Source organism: Anguilla rostrata, chromosome 5 (assembly GCF_018555375.3).
Source record: "Anguilla rostrata isolate EN2019 chromosome 5, ASM1855537v3, whole genome shotgun sequence".
Lineage (NCBI taxonomy): Eukaryota > Metazoa > Chordata > Actinopteri > Anguilliformes > Anguillidae > Anguilla > Anguilla rostrata.
In genome coordinates this window covers 9,345,376-9,370,402 of record NC_057937.1, presented here as the reverse complement: position 1 = coordinate 9,370,402, position 25,027 = coordinate 9,345,376, and the positions used below count along the sequence as shown (strand labels likewise).

At 45.7% G+C, this 25,027-nt stretch overlaps 1 protein-coding gene across 1 annotated transcript in view; it reads right to left on the bottom strand.

The window, feature by feature from the left end:
* The window catches only part of sorbs2a (sorbin and SH3 domain containing 2a), a 63,403-nt gene that overhangs the window by 25,847 nt on the left and 12,529 nt on the right, over positions 1-25,027 (bottom strand). Inside the window, exons 3-11 of the mRNA XM_064337920.1 lie at positions 14,513-14,568; positions 11,714-11,809; positions 9,560-9,586; positions 8,983-9,107; positions 7,482-8,174; positions 5,889-6,269; positions 3,925-4,042; positions 1,973-2,148; positions 805-871 (exon numbers count right to left, since the gene is read on the bottom strand). Of these exons, the coding sequence (XP_064193990.1) occupies positions 805-871; positions 1,973-2,148; positions 3,925-4,042; positions 5,889-6,269; positions 7,482-8,174; positions 8,983-9,107; positions 9,560-9,586; positions 11,714-11,809; positions 14,513-14,522 (1,693 nt within the window). The 5' untranslated portion in view covers positions 14,523-14,568. The remainder of the gene's footprint in view (positions 1-804; positions 872-1,972; positions 2,149-3,924; positions 4,043-5,888; positions 6,270-7,481; positions 8,175-8,982; positions 9,108-9,559; positions 9,587-11,713; positions 11,810-14,512; positions 14,569-25,027) is intronic.

Below are 25,027 nucleotides of genomic sequence, written 5' to 3'. Positions count from 1 at the left end.
ATGCTACCCATTCATTTTACTGCTGTTCAGTAACCCTTTTCAACCCTGGAATGATGACTTCATTGTCAGTACACACACACACACACACACACACACACACACATCAACACACACGTTGCCCAGATTGGGTTTTAATGGGGCCCAGCTCTGGGGATGCATTTATACAGCAGCTGGCTGTCACATTTCAGATATGTTCTGTCGGTGCATCCCACACAAAGCACTGGCTCAGCATTAGGGGCATTTCTCATACCGAAGACATGCCACCCAGGGACAATAACAGCACTTGTCAAACGAGAGAAAGGTTCACCAGCAGGATGCTTTCAGAATGGCCCGGAACAAGAGCTTTATCTGAAGAACATAAAGCCAGGGCATGGTGCCCGGCTTGATGTAGTAGCCTTTCATCTGTCTTGTAAAGGGAGATCTGTTTGTCTATCTGCCTATCTGTCTGTCTGTCTGTCAGTCTATCTATCTATCTATTTGCAAATAAAGAATCAGGATTTTACTTGGCTATGACACCACACACAGTCACACAAATAGGCACATATGATTATAATGACCAAATGAAGGCCCCAGGTGTCCTTGTAGAGTAGACGGATTACTTATAGCTGAATTATTAAAAATATTATTAAAAAGAGATCTGTCTTTGGTTTCATTGATTCACTGTCACTATGAATGACACTGCAATCAGTCTTGGAAATAAAGACGCAAGCAAATGCAAGATCAGTTTAAATCTAGAATTTTAGTTTTGTGGTTCCTATGCCAGACATAATTAGAGAAAAAAGAAAAGAAAAAGGATACACCCACCTGGTTTATGGACCATGTGAATCTGTTTGAACATTGTCTTATACCAGTCCTTTGGCCTGTCCACGGTCTGAGAGAAAGAGAGAGAGAGAGAGAGAGAGAGAGGGAGGGAGGTAGGAAAAGAAAGGGAGATAACTGCACTGAGCTCCTGCAGTATCCATTAACAACAACATGATCATCTGTGGACCAGTCAATGATGCTGACCTCAGCAGGCCCCTTTCCTGGGCCAAATTGAAAGGCACCCTGGAGAAAAAAAGCCATTCCCTGCAAGGATTAGGCCCAAAGGGCAGCCAAGCCCACATCTACTGTATCTGAAAATACTACAGACGCCATGGTAACCAATTAGAGGAAATGGTTCAATCTGAGCACGCTCACACCATGCTTTTACTCTCATAGCACAAATGCATATGGCACACAAACAAATCATCCAGTAACAGCCTCTGGCTGTGACTGCAGCAGACATATTATACATAACAGGGGGGAGCTCACGGGAGTTAGTTTCTTTTTTTTCTGATCATTAAGCTTTAAATGTAATCTGATCATTCAAAGAATCAGTGATTACTGAAAAGGTATTTGTAAAATTAAAAAAACTGTTTCAAAACAGCTGCAATAATTCATATATGGCAGTTTCTAAATGAGGAAGACACACTGGAAAGCAATTTTCCCAAGAGGCTCATTCCTCTTATCTCTAGAGGGGAAGATGAAAGAGGAACACAGAGAAGGCAAAGGTCGAACATCTTCAGGGAATGCTTGATAATGTCCCGCATGGCAGTAATAACATCCCTATGAAGGCAGAACGAGTGAGCCTCAAATAACACCACTGCTAACCTCTCTGGCCCCACACTCCACATGCAACTTCCAAAGAAGGACAACACAAGCCAAAATGTAGCATTCACACTCAATTAATGCGCACACACAATTTAACAGAACTTAACCAATCAGGAGACAGACTTAACCTGCACAGTCCAGGGCCTGGATTCCATCAAGATTTCTCATTAACTATTTAAATTTTTTTAAATAAATGAAAAAGCTCTATGTTTCTCCTTCACAAATATAGTTTACTCAGTTCAGCAGTCAGTAAACACTGTTTTGGTGAAGAAAGTGATTTGGGAGAATGCTGAGTGAGTCCAGGCATGTGTGAACAGAGGGGGGAAACGGGGCTCTCTCTCACCGTTCTGATGGCGATGGGGATGCCGGACTCGTCCACGGGTCCGATGCCCTCGTAGTGGGGCGCCTTGATGATGGACACCCTCTTCTCCTCCTCTGAGAAGCGGGCGATGGGCACGGTGCTCGTCATGGTCGTTTGCCCGACAGAACGCGTCTCCCTGGTGACGGACTCCGAGGATTCTGCATGGTAGGAGGCGGGGCAACAAGCGCGTGAACATAGAGAGGGGTGTGGCTGTAACTCTAATCCACCCACTCATCACCCCCCCCCCCCCAAAACCCTCCGCAACCCCCCCTCCTGTTCCATGAGCCGACGCGTGGTGACGAGACATCCATCCCAACGCCAGAGGAGATGTGCTGGACCCCTTCCAACGGGTGAGACAGGAAGGCCATCACACGCATACATCAGTTCCTTTGTGTCAGCTACATCCTTCTCATTAAAGCTCCACCCCCTCCCCCACACACGCACTCTCTCCAATAAAATACTACATCACATCCAATAGCCCAATGAGGAATACAATCATGGATATTGGATAATTATTTCTGGGAATACGCAGTCATACTGAATTGCCTCAAACTGTTTTTATGAGTAATGTGGATAATCACCTATTGCAAATTATTATTGCAATGATGATTAGAAAGAGCTGCAATGCGGGCTACAGGAATTGCTCGCAGAAAAAATAAAACTGCATACAAATGTTTTTGATGGAATGGAAACTAATGTTTAAGTCCCACATGTACACTACTAAATTTCACTAGGGCAGAAACACAAACACAATTTCAACCTGTGATTATAAAACTGTTAAGTCTAATACTGGCATTTCTTCAGAGAAAAACCACTCGATCCCTTTTACGACTGGACGACTACACCACACAGGCTAATCTTTGCCACTTTGTGGGTGAACAGCCATCTGTGACAACATCTCAGGGAGTTTTGGGTTGTGAGACAAAAATTGCAGGCATTAAACAGAAGGGTGTGTTAATGTGATGCATTTGCATGCTCCTGCACATTTTCTCCTAGCAAAGGCCCTGTTCTGTAGACATCAATTTTACACTGATATTCACCACTGGACAGCTATAAAGGAGACATAATGAATCACACATGGAAAAATCTCTCAGTGCACCTAAATGCCAATATCACCGGTGTTAATTAGACAAATCCATTAGAGGTTTGTTTTAATGTGTCGAACTGTGGTTTGATCAATACAGAAGGAAAAGGGGAAAAAGGTATTGAGAATGCATTACTTAACAATATTCAGCTTAAATGCACGCAAGGGAAATTCTGCAATGGAACAATGGTTCCCGGATATTCAGAAAGCAGCGATTATGGCATCTTTATATATTTATTTATTTTTGATTTATTAACTTAAGCATTATATTAAGTTCGTTCCAAAGCCTTTTAATGTTTTCCTTAAAAAGAAATAAACACAGGGAAAGTGCTTGGTTGTAGAGCACCAATCACAGCACACAATAGTATAGTCTCTCCTTAAACCCCTTACCTGGGTCTTACATATTCAATATTTATGGAAACTAAAAGCTGACTTGAGCCAACCTTATAAATGCAAATGATAAATAACAAAGGTGTGAGTGATAATAATGTTTCAGTGTTTTCCTTTTTCTTTCTGTGGAGTACCCAAGACTCGATTACCATTTCAGCCTCCAAGGATCCAAAGCCTACATGAGAGTGCAATTGGACAGCAGCTGGGCGGATAAGCACCACTTCAGATACACTCAGTCACTGCACCTCACAAAAAGCACCATCTCTCTGCCAGGGGATTATGTCATTTTACTTTTCATCCAAAAGATAGCCTACCCTGAAGCCTGAGCAGTAACAGTGCTATTCATCAGAACAGGAAGTGAGAATGGCTCGCTGGCACGTTGCGTTCCTCCATGCATTGATGCCATGGTAACCACCCAACTTAACGGAACCCCCCCACACCCCCCTACCAGGTGACTCACCTGAGCTCCTGCTGAGGACAATGCTGGGGCTGAGGGAGGGGGGAACGGGGGGTGGGTGCGCCGGGGGGGAGAAGGGCTTCTGGTAGTGACCCGCGCTTCCGTTCACCGTCATCTGGCCCTGAGGAACGCGACAGGGAGAACCCATGACACACCTCCGCAGGAGGGGATTACGGAAAGAGCAGCGCAAATAGATCTGTTTATGCTACTGAGGCATCTATATGATTAGTGAGGGAAATTGGGAGGAGAGACACAGGGTTGGTGGTTACTGACAGAGACAATGACAAACAAAATCACATGGACAAACAACAGGGATCATCCCAACAGGACCATTTAGTGATGAAGGTTAGCAAACCTACACAGGAGCCTCCTGATTTTGAAAAAATCAACACTTTCTCAGGTCAAAGCCATGAAAATCTAATTACATTGAGCATCTCCATCTTCATGAGGGGATTTTTGGTAATTTCTATTTCTAAAAAAATCTATATTCCCTTTCCTGTCATTGGTAAATTGCAAGCTATTTGTGTGGATTAGTCACAGCCGGCGTTTGTGTGGATTGGTTGCTCGCTGAGTCTGTTGACTACCATTCATGGGGCTTTTTACACCGTATAGTTATCACATGTGAATGCCCTGTAGGGGGAGCACTACAACAGTGGTGAAATACCCGAGAAGCTAAGAGGTCACTTATGTTCTCATACCACACAGCGTGTCTGAACCATCTGACAGATTTCAGCTGTGGAGGCCAGAGAACGGCCTACCTAAAAAGGCAACCTTCATAGGTAGTTCACATAGCAGTTCACATCATGGACACAATGTCCTCCTAGCCAGTCTACAAATGTGATGACTACCAGTACTGGTTGTGGGAGGTGCATAATTCGTTGTAGTGTTCCATGCGAAGGGAGGTATTCAACTGGTTGAGTTATATGATGTACAGAGCAAAAGTGACTTTTTCTGATTGACAGGGCTCCTGCCAGCTTTAAATGAAGCACACCGCATTGGTGCAAGCACTGCAGAGTTCAGCCGGTGGACTGCGCATTGAAAAAATGCAGTAGGTAGCATTCCATTCAGAGGAAAAAACATGTCTGTCTCTGTTCCCTTGAGATCGTGGTTGTGATGGAATATGAAAGGGCATTCTGAACAGAAAAAGTTTGAGAAACCCTGAAAATAACAATAGGCTTTTATTAAAAAAGTCAAGTTTGGGAAGGAAAGAATTCTTTCTTTCTGAATTATCCTCCTGTGTTTATGAGTTCCTTGGGGGGGAAATGCACTGGCAATCCTGTTTGTCATAACTCACACAGAGTTTTATTTAGCATTGCCCCTGCATGGGCAAATTTCCATGTGTTTAGCCAAGATTGAGACTTTGATTGAAGTCCTGGGGTCATGGAGTAAACTCTACAAAAGTTTAGAAGTTGGGCTATGGTTATCTTAAGGGTTTGGGATGTTGACACCTTGGACGAAACGAATGGGTGAATGAGCCTTTTTGGACAGCTCTTCCAGACTGCAGACTTCTCTAATCATTCCAAGTTGAACAAACCATCTCTTGGCAAATAGAAAATGGAAAATTCATCAGCACCTGGTTATAGGTCATGACTAAAACACTTAAACAACTAAAATAAACAACTGCTGTACAATTTATTTCAGGATTCCATGCCAGAAACTCCAGAACATTGATGCATAGAATTCTGAATTCTAAATTGTCTAGATAAGAACAACAGGAGACTGCAGGACAAAGGGGGGTTAGAGATGGACCTTGAGCCAGAGCTGTGAGACCACAGTGAGTAATTAGTGCTACATTAGTGCCACTGGTGACCCACACGTGGAAATTTATAAAGACGGACACATTAGCGTAGACAAACAGGGAGACGGTGGGGTGGTTTGGGGCAGGGTGAGCGGGCAGTGCCAGTGACGTGCCCACGGTTTCCCGTGAAAAGGGCTGGGGTGGGGGGTGGGGGGTGGGGGATAGTTACGTTGGCAGGGGTGCCAGCGGCGGCAGCAGCGGCGGCGGCGGCGGTGGCGGTTAGGGCCGTGTCATCGGGGGCGGCGGACATCTGGCTGAGGGTTGGGGAGGGTGTGGCCGAGGCGCCGGGGGAGTCGAGGGCGCAGTTCTGCAGCTCCTCCAGCACGGCGCTGGAGGAGGAGTAGTGACTGAGGGCGGAGACGGTGACGGGCGAGGCCGCCTCGCTCTGCCGGAGCCGGGCGTCGGGCCCGGGCCAGCCGCGCTCGGGGGACGGCGCGTACGCCGTCGGGGAGAGGGCCTTGGGCAGGAAGTCGGGGGACTCGAGGCTGGCGCGGTTAGTGGGCGAGGCGGGCCCGGGAAATGGGTGGCTGTGCAGGGGCGGGGCATCAAACTGGGGAGGGAGGGACGGGATGGGGCGGGGGGGGAGGGGGGTGGAGAGAAGAACCGAAAGTGAATCAAACAGTAGCAGGAAGTGATACAGCCCGCGGCTGGTAAACTGCTAGAAAGAGAGAGGGAGGAAGTGAAAGTGAACCTGGATGAGTACAACCCAAATCAGTGAAAGATACGGTTAATGCTTTGCGTCCTGGATAATGGAAAACGTGACAGGACCTTCATAACAATGCAACCGACAACCAAACACTGAGCAATACTTTGAGAGCAGGCGTTGTGTTGTGAGCTCTGTGAATAGAAAATATTGCTTGGCATGGTTTGCTTGCTCTGAAACCAAACCCTGAACACTGAGTGGTAAAATCCTGTCACATCCTGGTCCTGGTAGCCTTGGAACATGGTTTGGACACAAGGCAACTGCTTGGAGTAAAAAAAAATTAATTTGGTTTACTGACCAGTTTACTGGTCTAAACCCAGAAACCAAGACATCAAACTGCTGTGGATCACATTTTTATAACTATTCCAGCATACCCTAATGATGAATAAGCATGTAGATGTATCTACCTTTTCTGCATAACACGTCAGCTCAAAGGTGCAGCCAACATAAAGACAAATGGAATAGTTTTAGGCAAACATTTCTTTCAAACGATACCTCACAATTACAACTGAACACTTTAAACAGCTTCAGCAATTGCACTCAAACTTGAAACCAACTGATATTTTTTAAGGGAAGTTGATACCTATCTGAAAAAAGGTCGGATAGAACACCACCGCACACACCAAATAAACCACTCTTGTGAGGATCAGCTGTGAATATTAAGCGCGTCCAACATTTTCTTTCTTTCTCATAGGCCCAGTCAATGTGGCCTTCCAGTAGTCTGTGGTCACAGACACATATAAATAACCGAAAGACTATTTTGATGGAGAGCCAAATTCAATAATTCCAGCGTACATGTAGAGTCAACGACTCTTTGGATAATGTCTCACTGTGGTTTGGCCGTCTGAAAAAAAAAAGAATCACTGATCACCGCCAGAGAAAACTGGCAGAGAAATGATATATCTCCAAGTGCAACATGTTTAATATGTGAATGTCTTCTCAGTGGTCTTTGTCAGACATTGTTGGTTAGTCAGAAAGGTGCGTAAGGATCAAACAGCTGGCCATAATGGACGTCAGAATGGGGGTGGAAAAGAATTTGGGACAGGGGAACATTTGTACCGAATGCCCCCCGATGGTAGGGCGGGGGGGAAGAGGAGGAGCTTCCTCCACATCCTGGGGTCCTGCCTTCTGGGGCTCCGCCTTTTTGCGTTCAGTTGGGACGGGGGGAACGGTGGGCTGGGGCTGGGGCTCCGCCTGTTTTGGCTCTACTGAGGGGACAGGGGGGTCAGCCTGGGGTTCCTTTGTTTCGGGCTTCGGCCCTTGTCCCGTCTCCACCGCGGGGCCTGGGGCTCCTGGCTCTGGGCTGTGGGGGGCAGCCATCTGGATGGTGAGAGAGGATGTGTGTATCTCTGGGGGTGCGGGGGAGGTGGGGGAGGTGTTCTCTCTTGGGACAGGGCCCGGCTGGGCTGGAGGTGTGCTGGGGGGGTTTACTCCCTCAGAGGAGGTGGGTTTGAGAGGTGGGGGGCTGGCGTTGCTCAGGGAAGGGGTGTCTACGGGTTTGGGCGGGTCATCCGCAGGCTGGGGTGGGGTGGCGGAGGTGCTTGCTGTGCAGGAATATGAGGAGGAGGTGGTGGTGCTGGAGTAGGTGGTCTGCTGGATCACCCTCTTTCCCTGAACGAGACAGTCAGCCCCGTCAATTTTCAGCAGGGGGCCAAAGGGGTCCGTGAGGGACTGCAGGGGACTGTACGGGGGCGGGGTTGTGCCTGGGGGGGTTATGTGATAGCTCTCTCTCCTGGGGGGTGGGAGTGGGACCTTATGAGGCCACAGGGAAGCCACACAGCCAAAAAGAAAAATAAGGGAAGACAGATGAGACAATGCATTAAAGCGCATTAATTTTATTTGTTTTTTCTGTAAGGGGGAAAATGGATTTCAGCCGTAATGTCTGACCACGGCAAATGAAAACAAACAGCCTCCTGTGTGCACTCAGAGTTGTTTGCCCAGACTGAGGAAAAAAGCCCTAAAAGGGAAATGTTTGTGGTAGCATAGTTGTCTCTTGTGGAGGGAGAGCTGCTTTCCAAAGATGGTGGTCATATGCCTTGTAAGCCATAATTTTATAGAATGTGGCCTAGACACATAAACACAAGCTAGTTTCAGCAGCCCGGCTGGACCCGTAGTTCTCCTATCTATCATAATTCAGCTCTCTCTCACAAACACGCACACACACACACAAACACGCACGCACACACACACACACACAGGCACACACACCACATTCCTTTAGTGATTCCAGGAACCTTGATTAGTCTCTCCGCCACCCAAACTTGTCCTTGTCTGGAAATATTTACAGACTTTTCAAACTCACATTCTTTTGTGAAATACTCTTCTGTGTGTTACCTGGTTCCCAAAGCAAAGGACTGAGGCTGTTAACCAACATATTAGATGTAATGGAACATATGTATTGAAATAAATATGTACTGTGTATTCAATATATATTTTTGAGACTAACATAAATTAATGTAATTTACTTTTCACAGGTGTTGACAAAACCACATGGCAGAACCATAGACAGAGGTCAGTCAGTCATTGGCAGTAATGGGTATGGTAACACCTGCAAACTTACTGGCGTTGGGGACTTCTTGTCCTGCAGGTTGGGTCTAACGCTGCGGAAGCCTTTGGCCGCCAAGGAGGAAGAACTGGCCTCTCCATTCCTCAGTCCATCAGTCGCACTGCGGGACCGCCAACCGTCTGCACAACCACAAAGCACAGCGCCACCCGGTGGCCATGTCGGGCACCACACACACACCACTTTGTCCACTCCTTTTTTACTTATTCACACACGGACGCATACATTATACTGAATGTATCAATAGGTCAGTTGCTACCACATTAATATATGCATGTACGTAGGCTTGTATTACAATGGAAGCAATTTATATGGATTTCATATTATGATATGCATTAGCATGTGCATTACATTTCAGTTTTACAGTATATTCCAGATTATGTGCAGGCGCATATATACGAATTAATAATAATTGAAAAATACAAAACCATAATACATACTAAAAGATATGCCTTTATGAGTTTTCAAGTATGCACAATTAATATTTTCTCTCCAGAAAGCCTGTTTAGTCGAGCATTTAGTGTTCATACAAGTCAGTTACACTGAGTTAATCATGTAAAGTAACTGAAGTTACCTGAATCTGACGAATGAGACTCATTTCCTAGGAGAAAAACAATCGAAAAAACATTTGATTTGATTACTGCACATTGCAAAGGGTACATTTTCCTCAGTGCAAAGCACATTCAGTGTTAAATTGTATTATATTTTATCAGCTGGAACAAACATCTTGTCCACTGAACTTTTTCTGTATGCTGAACATCATGATCCTGTCCATGGACCAAAGACTCACAGACACTAGACCCTCCATTTATAATGATGACGATACAGTAGCAATGATAATGATGATGATGAAGGTGATTATATGAAGGATGATGCAGATGATGAGTACACTGATATTGATGACAGTGATAAAGATGCATATTATGATGTGATGGTAATGTTAATGTTGATGATAAAGCAGGCCATTACGGTTAATAATGATGATGACGACAATGATGATGATGATGATGTTATACAGAAGAAACTCAGTGGGAGAAGAGGATTATATACGCTTGCATTTTTTAATTTGATCTGATCAGACTGGTTGCTAATAATTAGCCAGGTCTGAGCTCCATTCTAATTCGTAGTTCAAAACTCAAAGAAAAAAATCATAAAGAGATCCTTTGGAGCCCATAATTACATATTTAATCATTTTATTTACTTTTATTTAAGGGATAAATTGATATCATAAATATGTAAACGGATAGGTTAGCTCCTGATGAAAAGTGCGTGGCTGGACTCCTTGAAAGATTAATGAGATAGAGAGCGTTTTATGCTACTATCCTTCTTAATAGCCTTTATTTCTGTCTCCAGGGGAGATGTGGAGGGCTAGTCCTAGACCAAACATTTAACCGCTAATTGAGTTAATAAGCAGCACTTGACTTCTCAAGATGAAGGGGATGTGTTTTATTCATGTAACATCTGAGGGACTGGAGAACACAGAATGGCTTGAGGAGAATTGCTTGGGGGCCATGGGCAGTGGAATCCATTATGTGTGATACATATGGCTTGCCATATTCATAAATCTCTGTTAGGCCTCTGTAATATTCATAAATCTCTCTGTTTGGCATTTGATATATTCATAAATCTCTTATTTAGCATTTGTGATGTTCATACATCCCTCTGTTTGGTTTTTGTCATATTCATAAATCTCAGTTAGGTTTTGTCATATTTATATATTTCTTTGTTTAGCCTTTGTAATATTCATAAATCTTTTCTTAGTCTTTATCATATTCATAAATCTTACTTTTTACCCTTTGTAATATTCATAAATCTCTCTGTTCAACCTTTGTCATATTCATAAATCTTGTGGTTATCATATTCCTGCTTTGTCTCTGCTTAAGTGCAGAATATCACAATATTCTAAAGCATACGTCATAAGTCATCAGGAGTCAACGGTATCTTATTTACAAAGTAGGCTGTTGGCATTTGGTCACGGTACATAAAGTCTCTCACACAATGGGATTGTTGGGGTGGCTTCACCCAGAGAAGGAGTGGAACCAATGAGAACATGAGTTACTCAGTGTTTCCATGGTTGCAAGCAACAATGGGGCATGGCCAAGAAATCACACTAAAGACTACAGAGTGCCTCATTCTCCCCTGTTTAGACCAGGCACTCTCTACAACCACAGTACTGCTCTGAACTCCAAAGACGCAACAGGAAAAGAGGCAAACTGGAGGCAAAAATTTAAATATAGAGCAAGAGTCAGGTCAACAGTTATGGACAAAGCTCAGAGACAGATGGTTTGTTTGAGAGATGAAATACGAAGAATGAGATTTGCCTTGGGAGCAGCTTCCACTGTTGACTAGCAATCATTTCACAGAAGCTTTGTTCCTTAAGAAGAATGAATCCCATTAATTTCCCAGTGTTTGCAATCCCAAAGCTCTGTTGAATCTAGATGCGATCCGTTCATGAATTCAGGGGTCAGATTAAATGAATAAGACAGTAAAGGCAGCAGGTTATGAAGCAAAAAACGTCAAGTGGTGAGTAAAGCATTTAGACTGGACAGTGGCTACAGCGATTTACAGCTTGATGAAAAGTATTCCCAGCATAACTGCCTGCGTCACAGAGGAACTGGCAAAGTTCTGCATTCCAAAAAAATGTTTCGCCTCGAGGCCCGGCAGTGGGCGGGGCTAAGGAGAGCTGGGTAGGGCCTGTGTGTCGGTTTGAGGCTGGGGGGGTCAGTACCTGCGGTCGCATACAGGTTGGGCGTACTCTGGACCCTCTTCATGGAGGTGAGAGTGAGGGACAGGGTGGTGCTTTTGCGAGCGCGTCCTCCGCTATCTGGGGTAGTGCAGCAGGCAGGACACACGGACACACGACCCCCCCCCACAAATCGCAGGAAGAGGGAAAGCACATGCATTATTACGGCTTGACTGCAAAACACAAACTCACGTGGCTTCGGGGGGGGGGGGGGGAGAGTTAAGTGCCTTTCTGATCCCAAACAGCCGGACATGCGATATCCATGTTTTCGGTCGTGTTTAAGACATATCAGAAAGGCTGTGGACCCCTTTACATGCCATACAAGCAGAATTAATCTCAAACAGCAGGTTACATTTCATGGGTTCAGTACACTGTGAGAATCCACAAAGCTGGTTTGTGAATCCAACTCATGAAATAAACATTACAATCTGGGCAAATTCAAATGCTCTCTGTAACACCTTCTGAGCAAATAATATGTGGCAATGGGCATTAAAATAAAGACTCCAAAGCATAACTGTATAATTGTGAGTGTTTAAAAAATAATTAATATTGTTATATGTGGCATGTTGTAGCCTATGTGGTAACGATGATTTATACTGCCTAGATTTTGACAATATTTCAAAAAAATAAATAAATAATATCTTCTTTATCTTTGCAATGCTGTGCCACAGATATTGTTTTCCAGAAGGGTTGAGGCATTAGACAGCAGCAAATACAAGCTTATGGGACAAACAGCTCTTTCATGCAAACATATACAAAGCCATATCCAAAGCACACATGCACAAAACTACACAAGTTAATAAATTAAAATGTAAAATTCCCCAGAAGGTGGAAATAAGACTTCAGCAAAATACACAAGTTAAATTCTAACAGTGTGGTTATGTTTTCAGTCTTTTATGAAACAACACTTGGTCCACACTCCAGTAGTTAAGGCACAGGACTTAGTAAAACCAGAGGGTAGCAGGTTCAAGACTCAGGTCGGGCACTGCCATGGTGCTGTTCAATATAGTAGTGTTTGACCTAAACTGTCTCTGTAAGTGGCCAGCTCTATGTGGATAAAATGAGAAAACTGTAATCTATGAAGTTCCTCCTTGATAATGCACGTATGCAACACACACTGAGGCCTCCTGCTTTGTTCCTCCTTCCTCATCCTCCTCCTCCTCTTCTGAGGCTTCCTCCTTCCTACATGCCTCCTTAGCAAACTCAGCACAGCGCTGTCCACTGTGCTTACTGGTGACTCATACTTTAGTGATCCTGCCCAGTAACTCAGCTCCTGGTTGCTAGGATGCAGCACCTTTTTGACAGGAGAGCCAGCACACAACTTCAGTACCCTACCCAACAGTGCTGCCAGATACCTGCGATTTTAATCCTCCAAAACTTTACTCAAAAATCCCTCATTGATGACTAACGCCCACACACATTTTTGCTGTAACTTCCTCCATTTTTCACAGATCACCCAATCTGGGGGGAAATCTCCCAATCTGGCAACTCTGGTGGAGGTGCATGGTGATAAAAACTTATTTTTTCATAGAATGGTGATAAAATGTAAAGTATTAGGTGTTAAACACACTCTACTAACAGGAGACTCTTCCTCAGACTGATATGGTTTCTGCAAAATGTGCCTTTCCAGGATGGTTATTAATACTAAGGCAGTATGTGCCTCCCCTGAATTCAGCTGACACACAATCTGAGACACCCAGATGGCCTTCACAAACACAGGTCCTACACTTATTTATGCAGTGTTATTTCCCGAATCGGTTCCAGTGATGCCCTTTGATCTATCCTCATAGGAGTGTGGTTCATTTTTCTCCACATTCTGCCCTTCCCACCACAACCCTGAAGTTCTGGCAGGAAAAAAAAACCCTTTCCCTTTTCAGTCGTTTTGGCCTGGATATGATCATCAACATCTATACTCACAATTAACTGTGAGCGCGCTCAGCAGTCAAGGGTAATTTGCTAAACCATGTGCTTGAATAAACAAACATTACATTAACATTAATTTGGATCACAATCATGAATACGTTCTAAACCCAGGCCTTGCCTTTTATATGTACAGTAGGTCCATCATTCAGTTTACATGTGATTTTTTGCATAAAGAAGCCTAATAACAAAGCCACAGTCTTTAAACCAACAACGTCTCATAGTAGTCCATCTATCTTTGAATTTATTTCCTTAAATAAAACTCCTGGGTGCAAGCCAAGACCAGGGGGAAAGCTGCCATGGCCGCTGGTTTACTGTCTGGGGGAGAAGAGGCTCATAAAACACATGAATAAATGAGGAGCTCAGTTCAGGGATGAGGCACTGTCCAGGACGGCGAGATGCTAAATCAGGGGAGGAAGCGGATCAGGGGTGGGGAGGGGAGCGGCTCCTCAGCGGGAGTTTAATAGCCGCCCGTTTTTCTTTCCTTCCCTCCGCACTCCCGGGTCCCCCGCCGCGCCTCGTCAGCTCCTGGGGCAGCCACGCAGGACGCAATTAAAGCCATCGGCCTTAACGAGGCGAGGCCAGACGCTTCAGGTGAGGAACGTCCAGCGAGCGCCAAAAGGCACAGCTGTCTGGGGGATGACCGGAATACTTTTTACCATTCGCCCTTGTAGCTGCACGCAGCTTGCAACCAGGCCAAACGCAAACCACAAGGAGGCCTTCTAGAGGGAGAGAGGGTGCACTTTGACACTGACGGGCCTAAGGTCATCCAGGATCTGCTGCCAAGAGTTCCTCCAGAGCACAGCCCTACAACTAGACTGCGGCTGAAACAGACAGGTACAGGTTTGTGAGGCAGGTTCTCACCTGTGTTCATGTTGATGATCTCTCCTTATCGTGACGCTCTCTATGGATGCTCTATCCTGAAGGAAAAAAAAGCAAGAAATCGTGTCAATATTTTCCATGCAAATGACAGGAATCAACAATTTTTTCACCTCGTATCTGAGCAGCTGCAGAGAAGTCATTTGACAGACCTCCCCATGGTAAAATGGACAGCTCCCTTTTGGTGTCAGAGCCGTATGAAGAGGCAGATGTTATCATATGCATTATGCGTTATGTATATGTAAAGCTGTACACATATCCGCGGCGGTTGAAGTGATGCTATTACAGTATATTCTGCTGATAGAACAGAAAACCTCTCAGCGCCACAAGATTATCTCCGTCACTGCAGCAGTTAAATCATTTTTTTATTTTATTTTGCCCTTGGAGTGTCCTTGAAATGAATTCAATCTAAAAGAGCTGGAAGCGTGTTCACGAGGACCCCCTGCCATGTCCTGTCTTTGAGTAGCAGCCCCAGTCTTAATGTTCTTAATGTGTCGACGATTATGGGGAAAAGTTCACTGGTCGCGAGCGGCCATTTTAGAGCAATTTGTGGGCGGTGCTGAATCACTGCCTGATAGCTCTTTCAGGGAACAGGTGAAGAGGAGGAGAGAGAGAGAGTGAGTGAGAGAAGGGGTGAGAGAGAGAGAGAAAGAGAGAGACATTGATGATTGACAGTGTCCGAAGCCTCTGAAAGGTCAGTAGATGTGAAAGGTCAGGGGGCAAGAAGGGGACTACAAGATGAGAAAACTACAATCAACCGCCATGTCGAAACTGCTGTGATCAATGTGCGCTGCGTAACAATGAAAGCCGGCTCACCCCGAGATGAGGCCTGAGGATTACCGGTCTACGGATATTACAGTGCGGACAGTAAAACCGTGTGTCTCCCTCTGGCTCAAAGCCAGGATAAGAAAAAGGATGAAGGCACAGTGTGAGCTCCAGAAGCAGCAGCAGCATCACAGCCCAGCTTCCTGGAGAAAGCCATACCTTTACCCAGAATGCTTTGCAATCCAAAGTCACACAGTAGGCAGGGGTGGGGGGGGGGGGTGGGGGGGGGGGTAGTCACATCCAGCAGCCCGCTGTAGCCATGACAACGTGGGCGGAGGTGAAAATGCATGAATTGCAGATGGGATTTTTATGTAAATTATGTATATGCTGAGCAAGCTTCCTTGTCCAGGGATGCCTTATGATCATGCATTATGCATATTGTTATAGAGGAATTCTGAGGATACATTAGACGCCTTGCTCAAGGGCACCATATCAGTGCCACACCTGGAATTCAAACCCAATACATTCCGGTCCAAGTTTTTCCACCTAACCATTCCGACTAAATGCGATTGGAGGATTCAAACCTAGAAGTGTCAAGCATAGCGCATTAGCGGCCCATCTAATTAACTATGTGACCAGGAGGGAAAATATGCTGGCAGTGATAAAAGAATTACACTGGCAGTGATAAAAGATGTGCCGAGCCAAGACAGACGGGTGAATAACCCAAGAATCCACTATGAGAACTACGCTATCAACCTCTCATTAATCTGGTCAGGGAATTCAATCTGCGCTGTTCAGGTTTGGAAGGCACGCATCGACGCTCCGTACAGAACACCTACATTTTTTTCTGTGGGTCATCTAAGAAAGTGAGAATAAATTCCTTACTTGAGCTATGCATGGTTTTCATACCACAATCTGAAGAGGACCTATATCTAACCTGGTTCCTCTTTTGAGGTGCTTATGTTAATTCTCTCTCTCTCTTTCTCTGTCTCTCTGTCTCTCTCTCACTCACACACACACACGTAGTGAATGTGTCAGTATTTGGAATTAGAATTCCTATCACTATATCATATATATATATATATATAGGGCTACATGTGTACATGCATACACACACAGCTAAGCTTACTGTAAATTATTTCTCAATGAAAACAAACAAACACAAACATGACTACAGTTACACTACGAGTGAGTCAGAGAGAGAGAGAGTGAGAGAGAGAGGATACCTATATTTACGCCGCTAACTTTATTTACAGCCCACCACACCTGCTCTGGCGCCAGGAGCTCGCCGCGGAAACCCGATCGGGCGTCGGTAACGGCACCACACGCTACTACGTCACCAATGGTGCTGCTGCTGAGGCATCTCCCTGCAATAAAGCTGAACGTAAAATCTACCTCACGCACGCCGAGCACAGTTCTACCGACTAGCGCTCCCTTTAGCTTACCGGATGTAGAAAACCATGGACCGGTTTAGAGAAACGGGCTACTCGAAAGACCACAGGAGCCAGGGAGACGAAACCAGTTCAGGCGGCCATTTTGTAGCGGTGGCAAGCCTGCCAACTGACAAAGCTCAGACTGGTGGGGCTTGGCGAGGAGTCCCTGGGGCTGACCTGATTACACTGGAGGAAGAGACTCACCCGGTTCCCCCCGGGCAGAAACACTTAACACGCGACGCCGTGTGAATTTACAGCGTGAGCGCTCCACACTTCACAAGCCGCACACGCGGTCGTGACGGCCTATCAGCATCGAGCCAAGGTCGAGATTCTCATATAACATTTCAGCACCGGCGGACAGAGCAGTTATAACCCTGGATCGCTGCGGTCCCCTCATCTCCCGTCGGGCGCGCTCTCTAAACGGCGGTTGGCTGAAAACCACGCCTCCGGAGACGGGGAGGAGAATCCGCCGCCGCCGCCGCCGCCGGCTGTTTTGATTCAAACACACTTAGATACCATCGGCCTTTAAATTCTGCAATTTGGCTGCCAGCTGCAGTTAGCGGGGAATACCAGCGTACCGCGAACACCACTAAATCTCCCCCCCGCACGGCACGGGGACTGATTTATTCTCGGCTACAATGCCACATTGAGAAAGCGCTTCGCTGCCAGCACCTGATGAATAGGCAGACACCGTCGTAAGTCCCGCAATTGTACACAGGACCGAGAAGGGGGGGGGGGGGGTTGAGACAGGCCGGAGGGAGGGGCTATACCAAACTCGACTAACAGACTCCCTGAAATAAACACAGACCCTCGGGTACCATGTACCAGCTCGCAGTTGACACCATGTGCAGACACAGACAAGTGCACTGTGGGGAAATGTGGGGTACCATCCTGTGCATATAGCCTCCCTTTCGTCACTGATTTTCACAACGTGTCTGGGACGAAGTCTCAGCAGTGGCTGTGGCATTTACCAACAGATACACAAGCAACCACAGTACGTACCATCGAAGCCATCCAGGATTTTACTCAACTCGTACCAGCTACCAGCTCCCTGATCTGAGTGCTTTCTCTGCCTTCTGGGTTGTCAGAATGCCTGCAGAGACATTCTGACAACTGCTGTCATTCTATTGCTACAGAAAAATAAAATAATTTTACCTGCATGTACCGATGAGCACACCTGAGAAGGGGGCGCATCTCATTTCTGAATGGGAAGCTCTGAAGGTGCGTGGCACAGAAGCGATATTTGTCTGTATATCTCGAATCCGTTAAGAGACACTGATCTCACCTCATTCTGTGTTAAATGTTGCAGGGCCAGGAGAAAAGGCAAGAGCCTGAATATTGCACCCAAGACCAGATGGTCCAAGACTGTATCCTATGACTGTAGCATGAGTCTGCTTTCTGTATTCAAGGGTGTAATTTCATGATTCTGGGCAAAGTCTTTTTTTTTTTGCCCTGGATAACTTTTACAACATTCTTAGTGACGTTTTCATTTCACATTTTCTGAAAAAAAAAAAGTTTCTTAAAAACACAACGCCATCTTAAAGTCTAAACAGGTTTCCAAGTGAATATCTGGACTAATCTATTGAAACAAATAGTCTCACAGACACAGCTCACTTGTTCGTTATCTATCGCTTAGAGTCAGAAAACCTATTTTTTTAAATACAAAAAGAAGCATGGGACAAACTGAACCACTTGATGAATCTCAAAAGAAAAAGCTGCCTGACTTTGTTGAACTTGCTGACTGTATTTATTAAATGCAGTTTAATCAGCAGTAGCTAGCCTGCTTTTTTAATTTGCCTGGGGTGGGTGGTTTACCCGCTGGTTGTAATTTAGGCAGTGGCCAGACCCTAAGAGACCCGCAATTGAAAAAAAATAAAATATACGACTGGAGATTCCCAGAATGCCGTTGGTTTCAGTTCAACAAATCCCAATCCAGCAGTCTGGCTCCCCCCTGTGAGACACATGGATTCATTAGTGTGATGAACATCCTCCAGGGACCACACTACTATTCCAATCAAAGGACCAGACCATTCTCCCGGGGAATGGGGGGAGGTTAAATGGGCTGTTTCAAAAGCATCGCGTTTTAAATTGCTGCCTCTCACCCTGGCTTGCTGCTCTGTCTTTGCATGGCTTTAAAGATGGATGTCATCAAAATAAAAAAATAAATAACTGGATTAATGGCAGTCTGCGCAACCTGCTGTTGCCAATCCTTCAATTTGTGACATTCAAAAATCCAAGATGCTCTGTCTCTTCATGAATGATGGGTGACAGTGAAAGAGTTCTTCACACTGTGCTCACAGTTCCATTCGAATAGGAGGCTAATCTGTTAGAGTGCTCTTCCAGGGCAATAAACATCAGCTGCCTTTTCAAACAGCAGTTATGACAGACTCAGACAGGTCATTTGTCCTAGAAAGCATCGCAAAGTGGGATTTGACAGACTTTAGTCCACCTCAGTCATTCTCAGTGAAGCAGTGAAAATACAGCAAATGGCAGAAAACTGAGCTGGCGACTAGGCTACATCATACAACCATCCACTCAGGACTGAAAACATTCTAACACTACAGTCTGTCCATAACTCCCACTGAGAATTTTACACACCCATGATCTCTTTTATTGATTCTCTTGTATTGCTTCCACAGGAGGGTGAGCTTCGTAAACACTGGCCTACTCTTTAGAACCCCAGGTGTCCGAAACGACGGCCGGACCAGAGTCCGATTTGGAGTAGCCTACACTGCTGAGCAGCTTGACCCCCCTCCCTCCCAGCAGGTCTGGAGAGTAGGGTCCTGGACCCAAGCCAGGAGATAAGCCTCAGGCCGAGAGCACAGCACTCATATACCCACTTGTACATTCGCCCACGGCCCGAAGGACCAGGTTATTATCCGCAGATAGGGCTGCACTTAAACTCAATACTTAGGAATGCTTTTGAACCTGAATGGACCACGCCCCGTCATCACTGTCAATATGGTACAACAACTATTCAGACAGACTGTATCCATATATATAGCGGAATACCACTCATGAGGAGAAAGCCTTCAGCATAACAAGCATAAAGATCAAAATGGCGGTTTCCTTCCAGCATCACCTCAACCATGGGTGTGTTTCCCATGCCTGTATCTTAACTGCCAGGCTGTTACCTTTGAAGTTCTCCAACAGAAGACACATGCATCTTACTCCTCATTGCAGAACATGCTCATCTCTCTAGTCTTTTGAAAAGAAGGCTCCTTTTTTTAACTGTGACAGTTATAATTAAGGTGTCTGGTGAAATGAATGAACAAGCAAGCTGCAGCTGAATAATTGAATAGGTCTGTATCTTGTCTGCTGCAGCAGGCCCATGTATTTTGCCTTCTAGGAGCTTATCATAGAAATGCCCCGACTGAAAGGTTAAAATTTAATTTCACCAATGCATAAAAAAAAACAAAAAGCACACCGTGGAAAGCTAGATGTGCTTCTTTCAACCGACAGACACTTCGCTCTCGTCCAAAGAAAGCAGAATCTGGTTCTTTCATTCCGAATGACTGAATTCAAGCCAAGCTATTTATACGAGACGTTTTTGTGGGAAGAGAAATATAGACCCGGGCGAGTCACGGGCATCTTTTAAAAGAGCGACGCCAGGGGAATAAAGTCAGGACAGACACAACCAGCTGTGAAAACTCCGCCACCCTGCCACCGAGGCTTGCGTCTCCTAAATGGATATGAAGCACTTTGGTGGCTGTCCACCGGAGGCCCCGAATACTCCACTAATCGCTCCACTGAGGCCTGCCGCGCCGCTCCCAGGTTAACTCTAAAACGCAGCTTTGTCAAAAACGGTTCTGGAAACAGAGATGAAACGGACGGCGTAATCTGGGATTACGGTGGTTTTAATGGACCCCGGTGGTGTGGTTTGTTCAAGCCATTTTAGCCTGTAGCCTAACATTTGGCCCCACTTAATGTGAGGCCAGTTTTCCCCAAGTCCTAATTTGAAAAAAAACAAAAAAACTAACTGCATTCCAACCCCCCTTACCCCCGTCATCCATGATTGGGGGTTTCACAACATCGTCACTGATCATTTCAAACTGCAATCGTTCGAGTCAACCCCCCAATTCATTATCCTTCACCTTTCAAAATGCGAAAAAAAGGGGCTTGATTTGGAGTGGATCTCTGGCTCCTTCAACATCCTCTGAAGGGGGGACCTGAGCTGGAGAGTCAGATTCCAGCCGGTGGGACGTCATCGGGAGTGTGGTTCATTAGACCGATACCGGGGCCCTCGTTAGCCACATTCCCGGGCCTCGTTAGCAGAGCTCACCCCGCTAAGGGGAGTACGTGCAAATGACAGCAGTGACGCAGAGACCTTTGTGCGCGCGCCGTACGGCGGGCAAACAACACAAGAGGCCCGTGCGTCCAGCGGAACGACAGGCCGATTAACCGGGGGGGGGAACCGACGGGCGGAATCGCCGACGCCGTTACGCAACTCGCATTCTGGACGTTGTGTTGCTGCGAAAATACGAGGCGACAACTGCCGTTCACCGCCCCCCCCCCCCAAAAAAAAACGACAAGCTCACACTGTCCTAATGGTTAATGGAGCATTGTGTCCCCCCCCCCCCAAGGTCCGTAGAACCAGCGCCAGGCCGCACTGGCGGCTGAAATACCAGAGATCAAAAAGGAGCGAGCTGGGGACGCGGTCGGCCCGACGCCGGGTCTTACATAAGCGCACGTTTTTTTTAAATCAAATTCTTCGGGACGGCACATTAGCCGAAAACAATTCTTCCAGAGCCCCTGCTCGGGTCACTGCTCCACAAGCAGCAGGACAATTAGGACCGCGCTCTAATTGGGAGTAATTACGCCACCGCGTTCGACCGCGGATTCCCTCCAAAACGAGCAGGGGGGATTCACTGAGGTCAACGGTTCTTCTTTTCGAACGCACCGCTACCAGCGCACTGAAAAATGACCTTCCCCTGAGGCAGGAACTCGGGAGAAAGACAGAGCTGCTCAGGCCCCACGTTTGGTAAGTGTTTGAATACGACAATGCATCAGGTCTGTCCATGATGGCATTCCAACGCTACATTTTAGGTGCACGTGCATTAGCTCAGTCAGACAACTCACAAGCGAATTAAGCCATGTGCATTGAGATTTAATCTGAATGCAGCTTCGACATCGAGGCTCTGCCTCTTATCACTACCTGTTTGCATAAACCAGCCAAAATGATAACAGGGAGAGGCCACTGCGAACCCCCACCCCCCCCTCAATGGGGCTCATATGAAAAGCAGAACCCACAGGTGGACGCTGGGGCGGTGCTGCCCTGGGGGGCGCAAAAACTTTCCTGAAAGGCATAAACGAGCCAAGTTTGGGAAGCACCAGAAGGGATAACATAGCAGCAGCATAGCAGAATGAGCAAACAGGTGAGGATGGCGATTTCAATAGACCCTCCCATTAACGTGTAAGCATCATGTGGCCCGACGGTGAGTTGGTGCTTCTCAAGCGGTCTGCCCGAACTGGCTCTGCAAGCTTCCTGTCATTTTAGGGAACCAGAAAATAGTAGTCATGGGAAATGGCTTTGTGGACTAAATAGTGAATAGCAACACAAACATCATTCAACTACTTGCAGGAGGCAGACAAAAACATTCTCAGAAAAATTACCTACTTATCTGAAAGGTTGAGTGTTTATTGACCGGTCTTTATATTACACCGAAGGGCAGGAAAACTAGGCTCCATGGGAACGTGATCATGTTCCAGCAGGGATTAAGTGGGCATTAAGATTTTGCGTGTCAGCGCATGTATTTGTGAAGTATAAAATAAACTCTCACCGCTCAAGCAGAGGAAGATGCATTCGTAGCTGATGTACTTACATATCAGTCCATCTATTTTTATCGATATCTCACAGATATAAAGCACCACGGTACCAAGGCAGTGAGGTGAAAGTCAATACTCAGGACTGAAGATTCAGTGCAGGGTGGCTTTGTTGGTGTAATATTTCTCCTGCACAGTGGGGCTCGACAGATATGGACACATACATGAAGAGATGTATGCAGTGATGATCTCTGCAGCTCTCTACTGCTGTGATAAGTATTGAAAAAGTGACAGTATGGCCATTGAGATGATCACAGGCTCCATTACACAGCTCTCTGTAGCCAATCAAGTCTTGTATTTTTTAGTGAGTGGTACTCGCTAAAAAATATGTGGACCCCATAATCGGCAGCACCACCACAGGCCGTCAATCACTGACTTTCTTAGCCAATCAAAATCGTTCATTAAGAAACGTGCTGTAAGAAACAGTTCATTTGAAAAGCTTTTCTAGTAATATAAATTGCATTCATCCCAAAACACATTCTTCAAAATACTCTCATGATATCCCAGACACCTCCACCCTGGAGCCGCAGTTCTGACCTCCGGCACACTGACATGAATATATACACACTACAATGTTATTGAACAAAAGGAGTCTACATACTCTGTCCTTTCAGAGGTGGATGGAGCGCTCTCTTAATTAGATTTTTTGGCTGGCGGAGTATCTCTGGCCTGTAATGGACCATTATCTGAGTCATGCATCCTTGAGTTTGAGTCGGCCTGATCAAACACCAGCTCATTAAACAGGCACCTGCTTTTACTACCTCTGGGAAGAAATGCAGGGGTCTTTTCAGAGAGATTTTTGGAATTCCAGCTTAACGGTTTTCCCACCAAAGAAGCTTTTAAACGCTCATTTAAGCATTAAATCATCAATTCACTCATTGAAGATTTAGGGACTGCATCCAAACTACTCAACCTGTACCAAGTCACCCCCCCCCCCCAACATAAAAGAACTCCTAAGATCTCTATGAGGGAGCATACTCTGTTTCTGCTTGACCAACTACTATCTGAAAACCCCCCCAAACTGTGAAGTGAAAAAGGCTGGCAAATGGGCAAAATGAGCTCCTTTGTTGAGCCGAGAGAAATATACTGAAGCAAGACAGGTCCCCTCCCCATTTTGGGGTCGCAAGCTCTTGGACTATATCAGGGTCCCCTCCAGAATGGAATCTTTATGGAGGCTGCAAGGGTCACCCACATGAATTAAGACACCCCCGAGTATGTTAATGGTGTCTGCGTGAATGGTGGTCTGGTTTGAGTGTGCTCAACAATTGTTGAGAAGGTTCAATCGAAGGTTACACATGCCTAATTACTGAGAGCTCAACGGTTCAAGGAGAGTTGAAAGCTTGCACTTCAAAAATGTAGTATGTTTTGCAAGACAACACACACAACACAACACAACATCATTTTAACCCCACAAAAGTCCATCATTGTACATGCCACTAACTCCAGATAAAACAAATATGAGATTTAAAAAAAATCTAAATTCTACAGTTCTTCTTTATATTTGTTGTCAGTTTCTAATGATAGAATTTCCTAATAGTGCAAGCGCCTTCACTTGGTAGTATGGGACTATGCTTGTAAGAGGAAGGTTACAGATTAAATTCCCTGAAGCTGTGCTGATGTACTACCTTTAGTCCCGGTAAGGCATTTGACTCGACCCAGGAAACGCTACACAAACCAATAATATCCGCAAATGAGCTGAAAGTTTCACAGAGGGTGACAATTAGAGCAACTTTCTCTGTGTTAAGGCTGCTTGTTATCCTTGCGATACTCGAGAGTCCTATCTGTTTGGACAGATCGAAGGAAACGTCAGGCAATGTTCCAGTGCCCAGGCCCCTGATGAATCTTCGGAGTATCCCTTTAATAAGGCAAGCTGGAACTTTTAATACGAAAACTGCTTCAAATGCTGTCAGATACCCGATAGTTCACCACACGAGGATGGTACAGCAGCTACGTACCTACACAGTAGGCCATATCCTCCCCATCGTAACCCCCCTACGGACACCCAGATCCCAACTGCAGTATTCACCTGTATAAAACGTACCTATCCTCTAGTCTTTTAGACATGTTTATCTGATCCAGCTATGCAGACAGTCACTCATGGAACATAAATTCAGTAATTTACAAGTTACTCTTTGCCGTCTTATTTTTATAACATGTCACACTAAATAAGGTTTCAAGGCGTGCAGTATTTGATGGACATTTGATGGAAATGTAGTCAAATGTACAGGTCATGCAGGCAAACAAAAAGATTTCCTCTGTGATTGGTAAGGCTATACTGCTGTTTGTGACAGCCTCGTGCTAAAATGTTGTGTCACTCAGGGTAATGTGACTGCACATGCCCGTGAGAGAGCGCACCTCCCCGTGTCCCAAGTTTCACCGCAAGAGCTATGCAAGAACACCGTAACTCAAGACGCTTGTTTTTGTTTTGGTACAAGAGTTACAAAAGCATTGTTTTGACGTCTTTGTCCTTTCTGGGAGA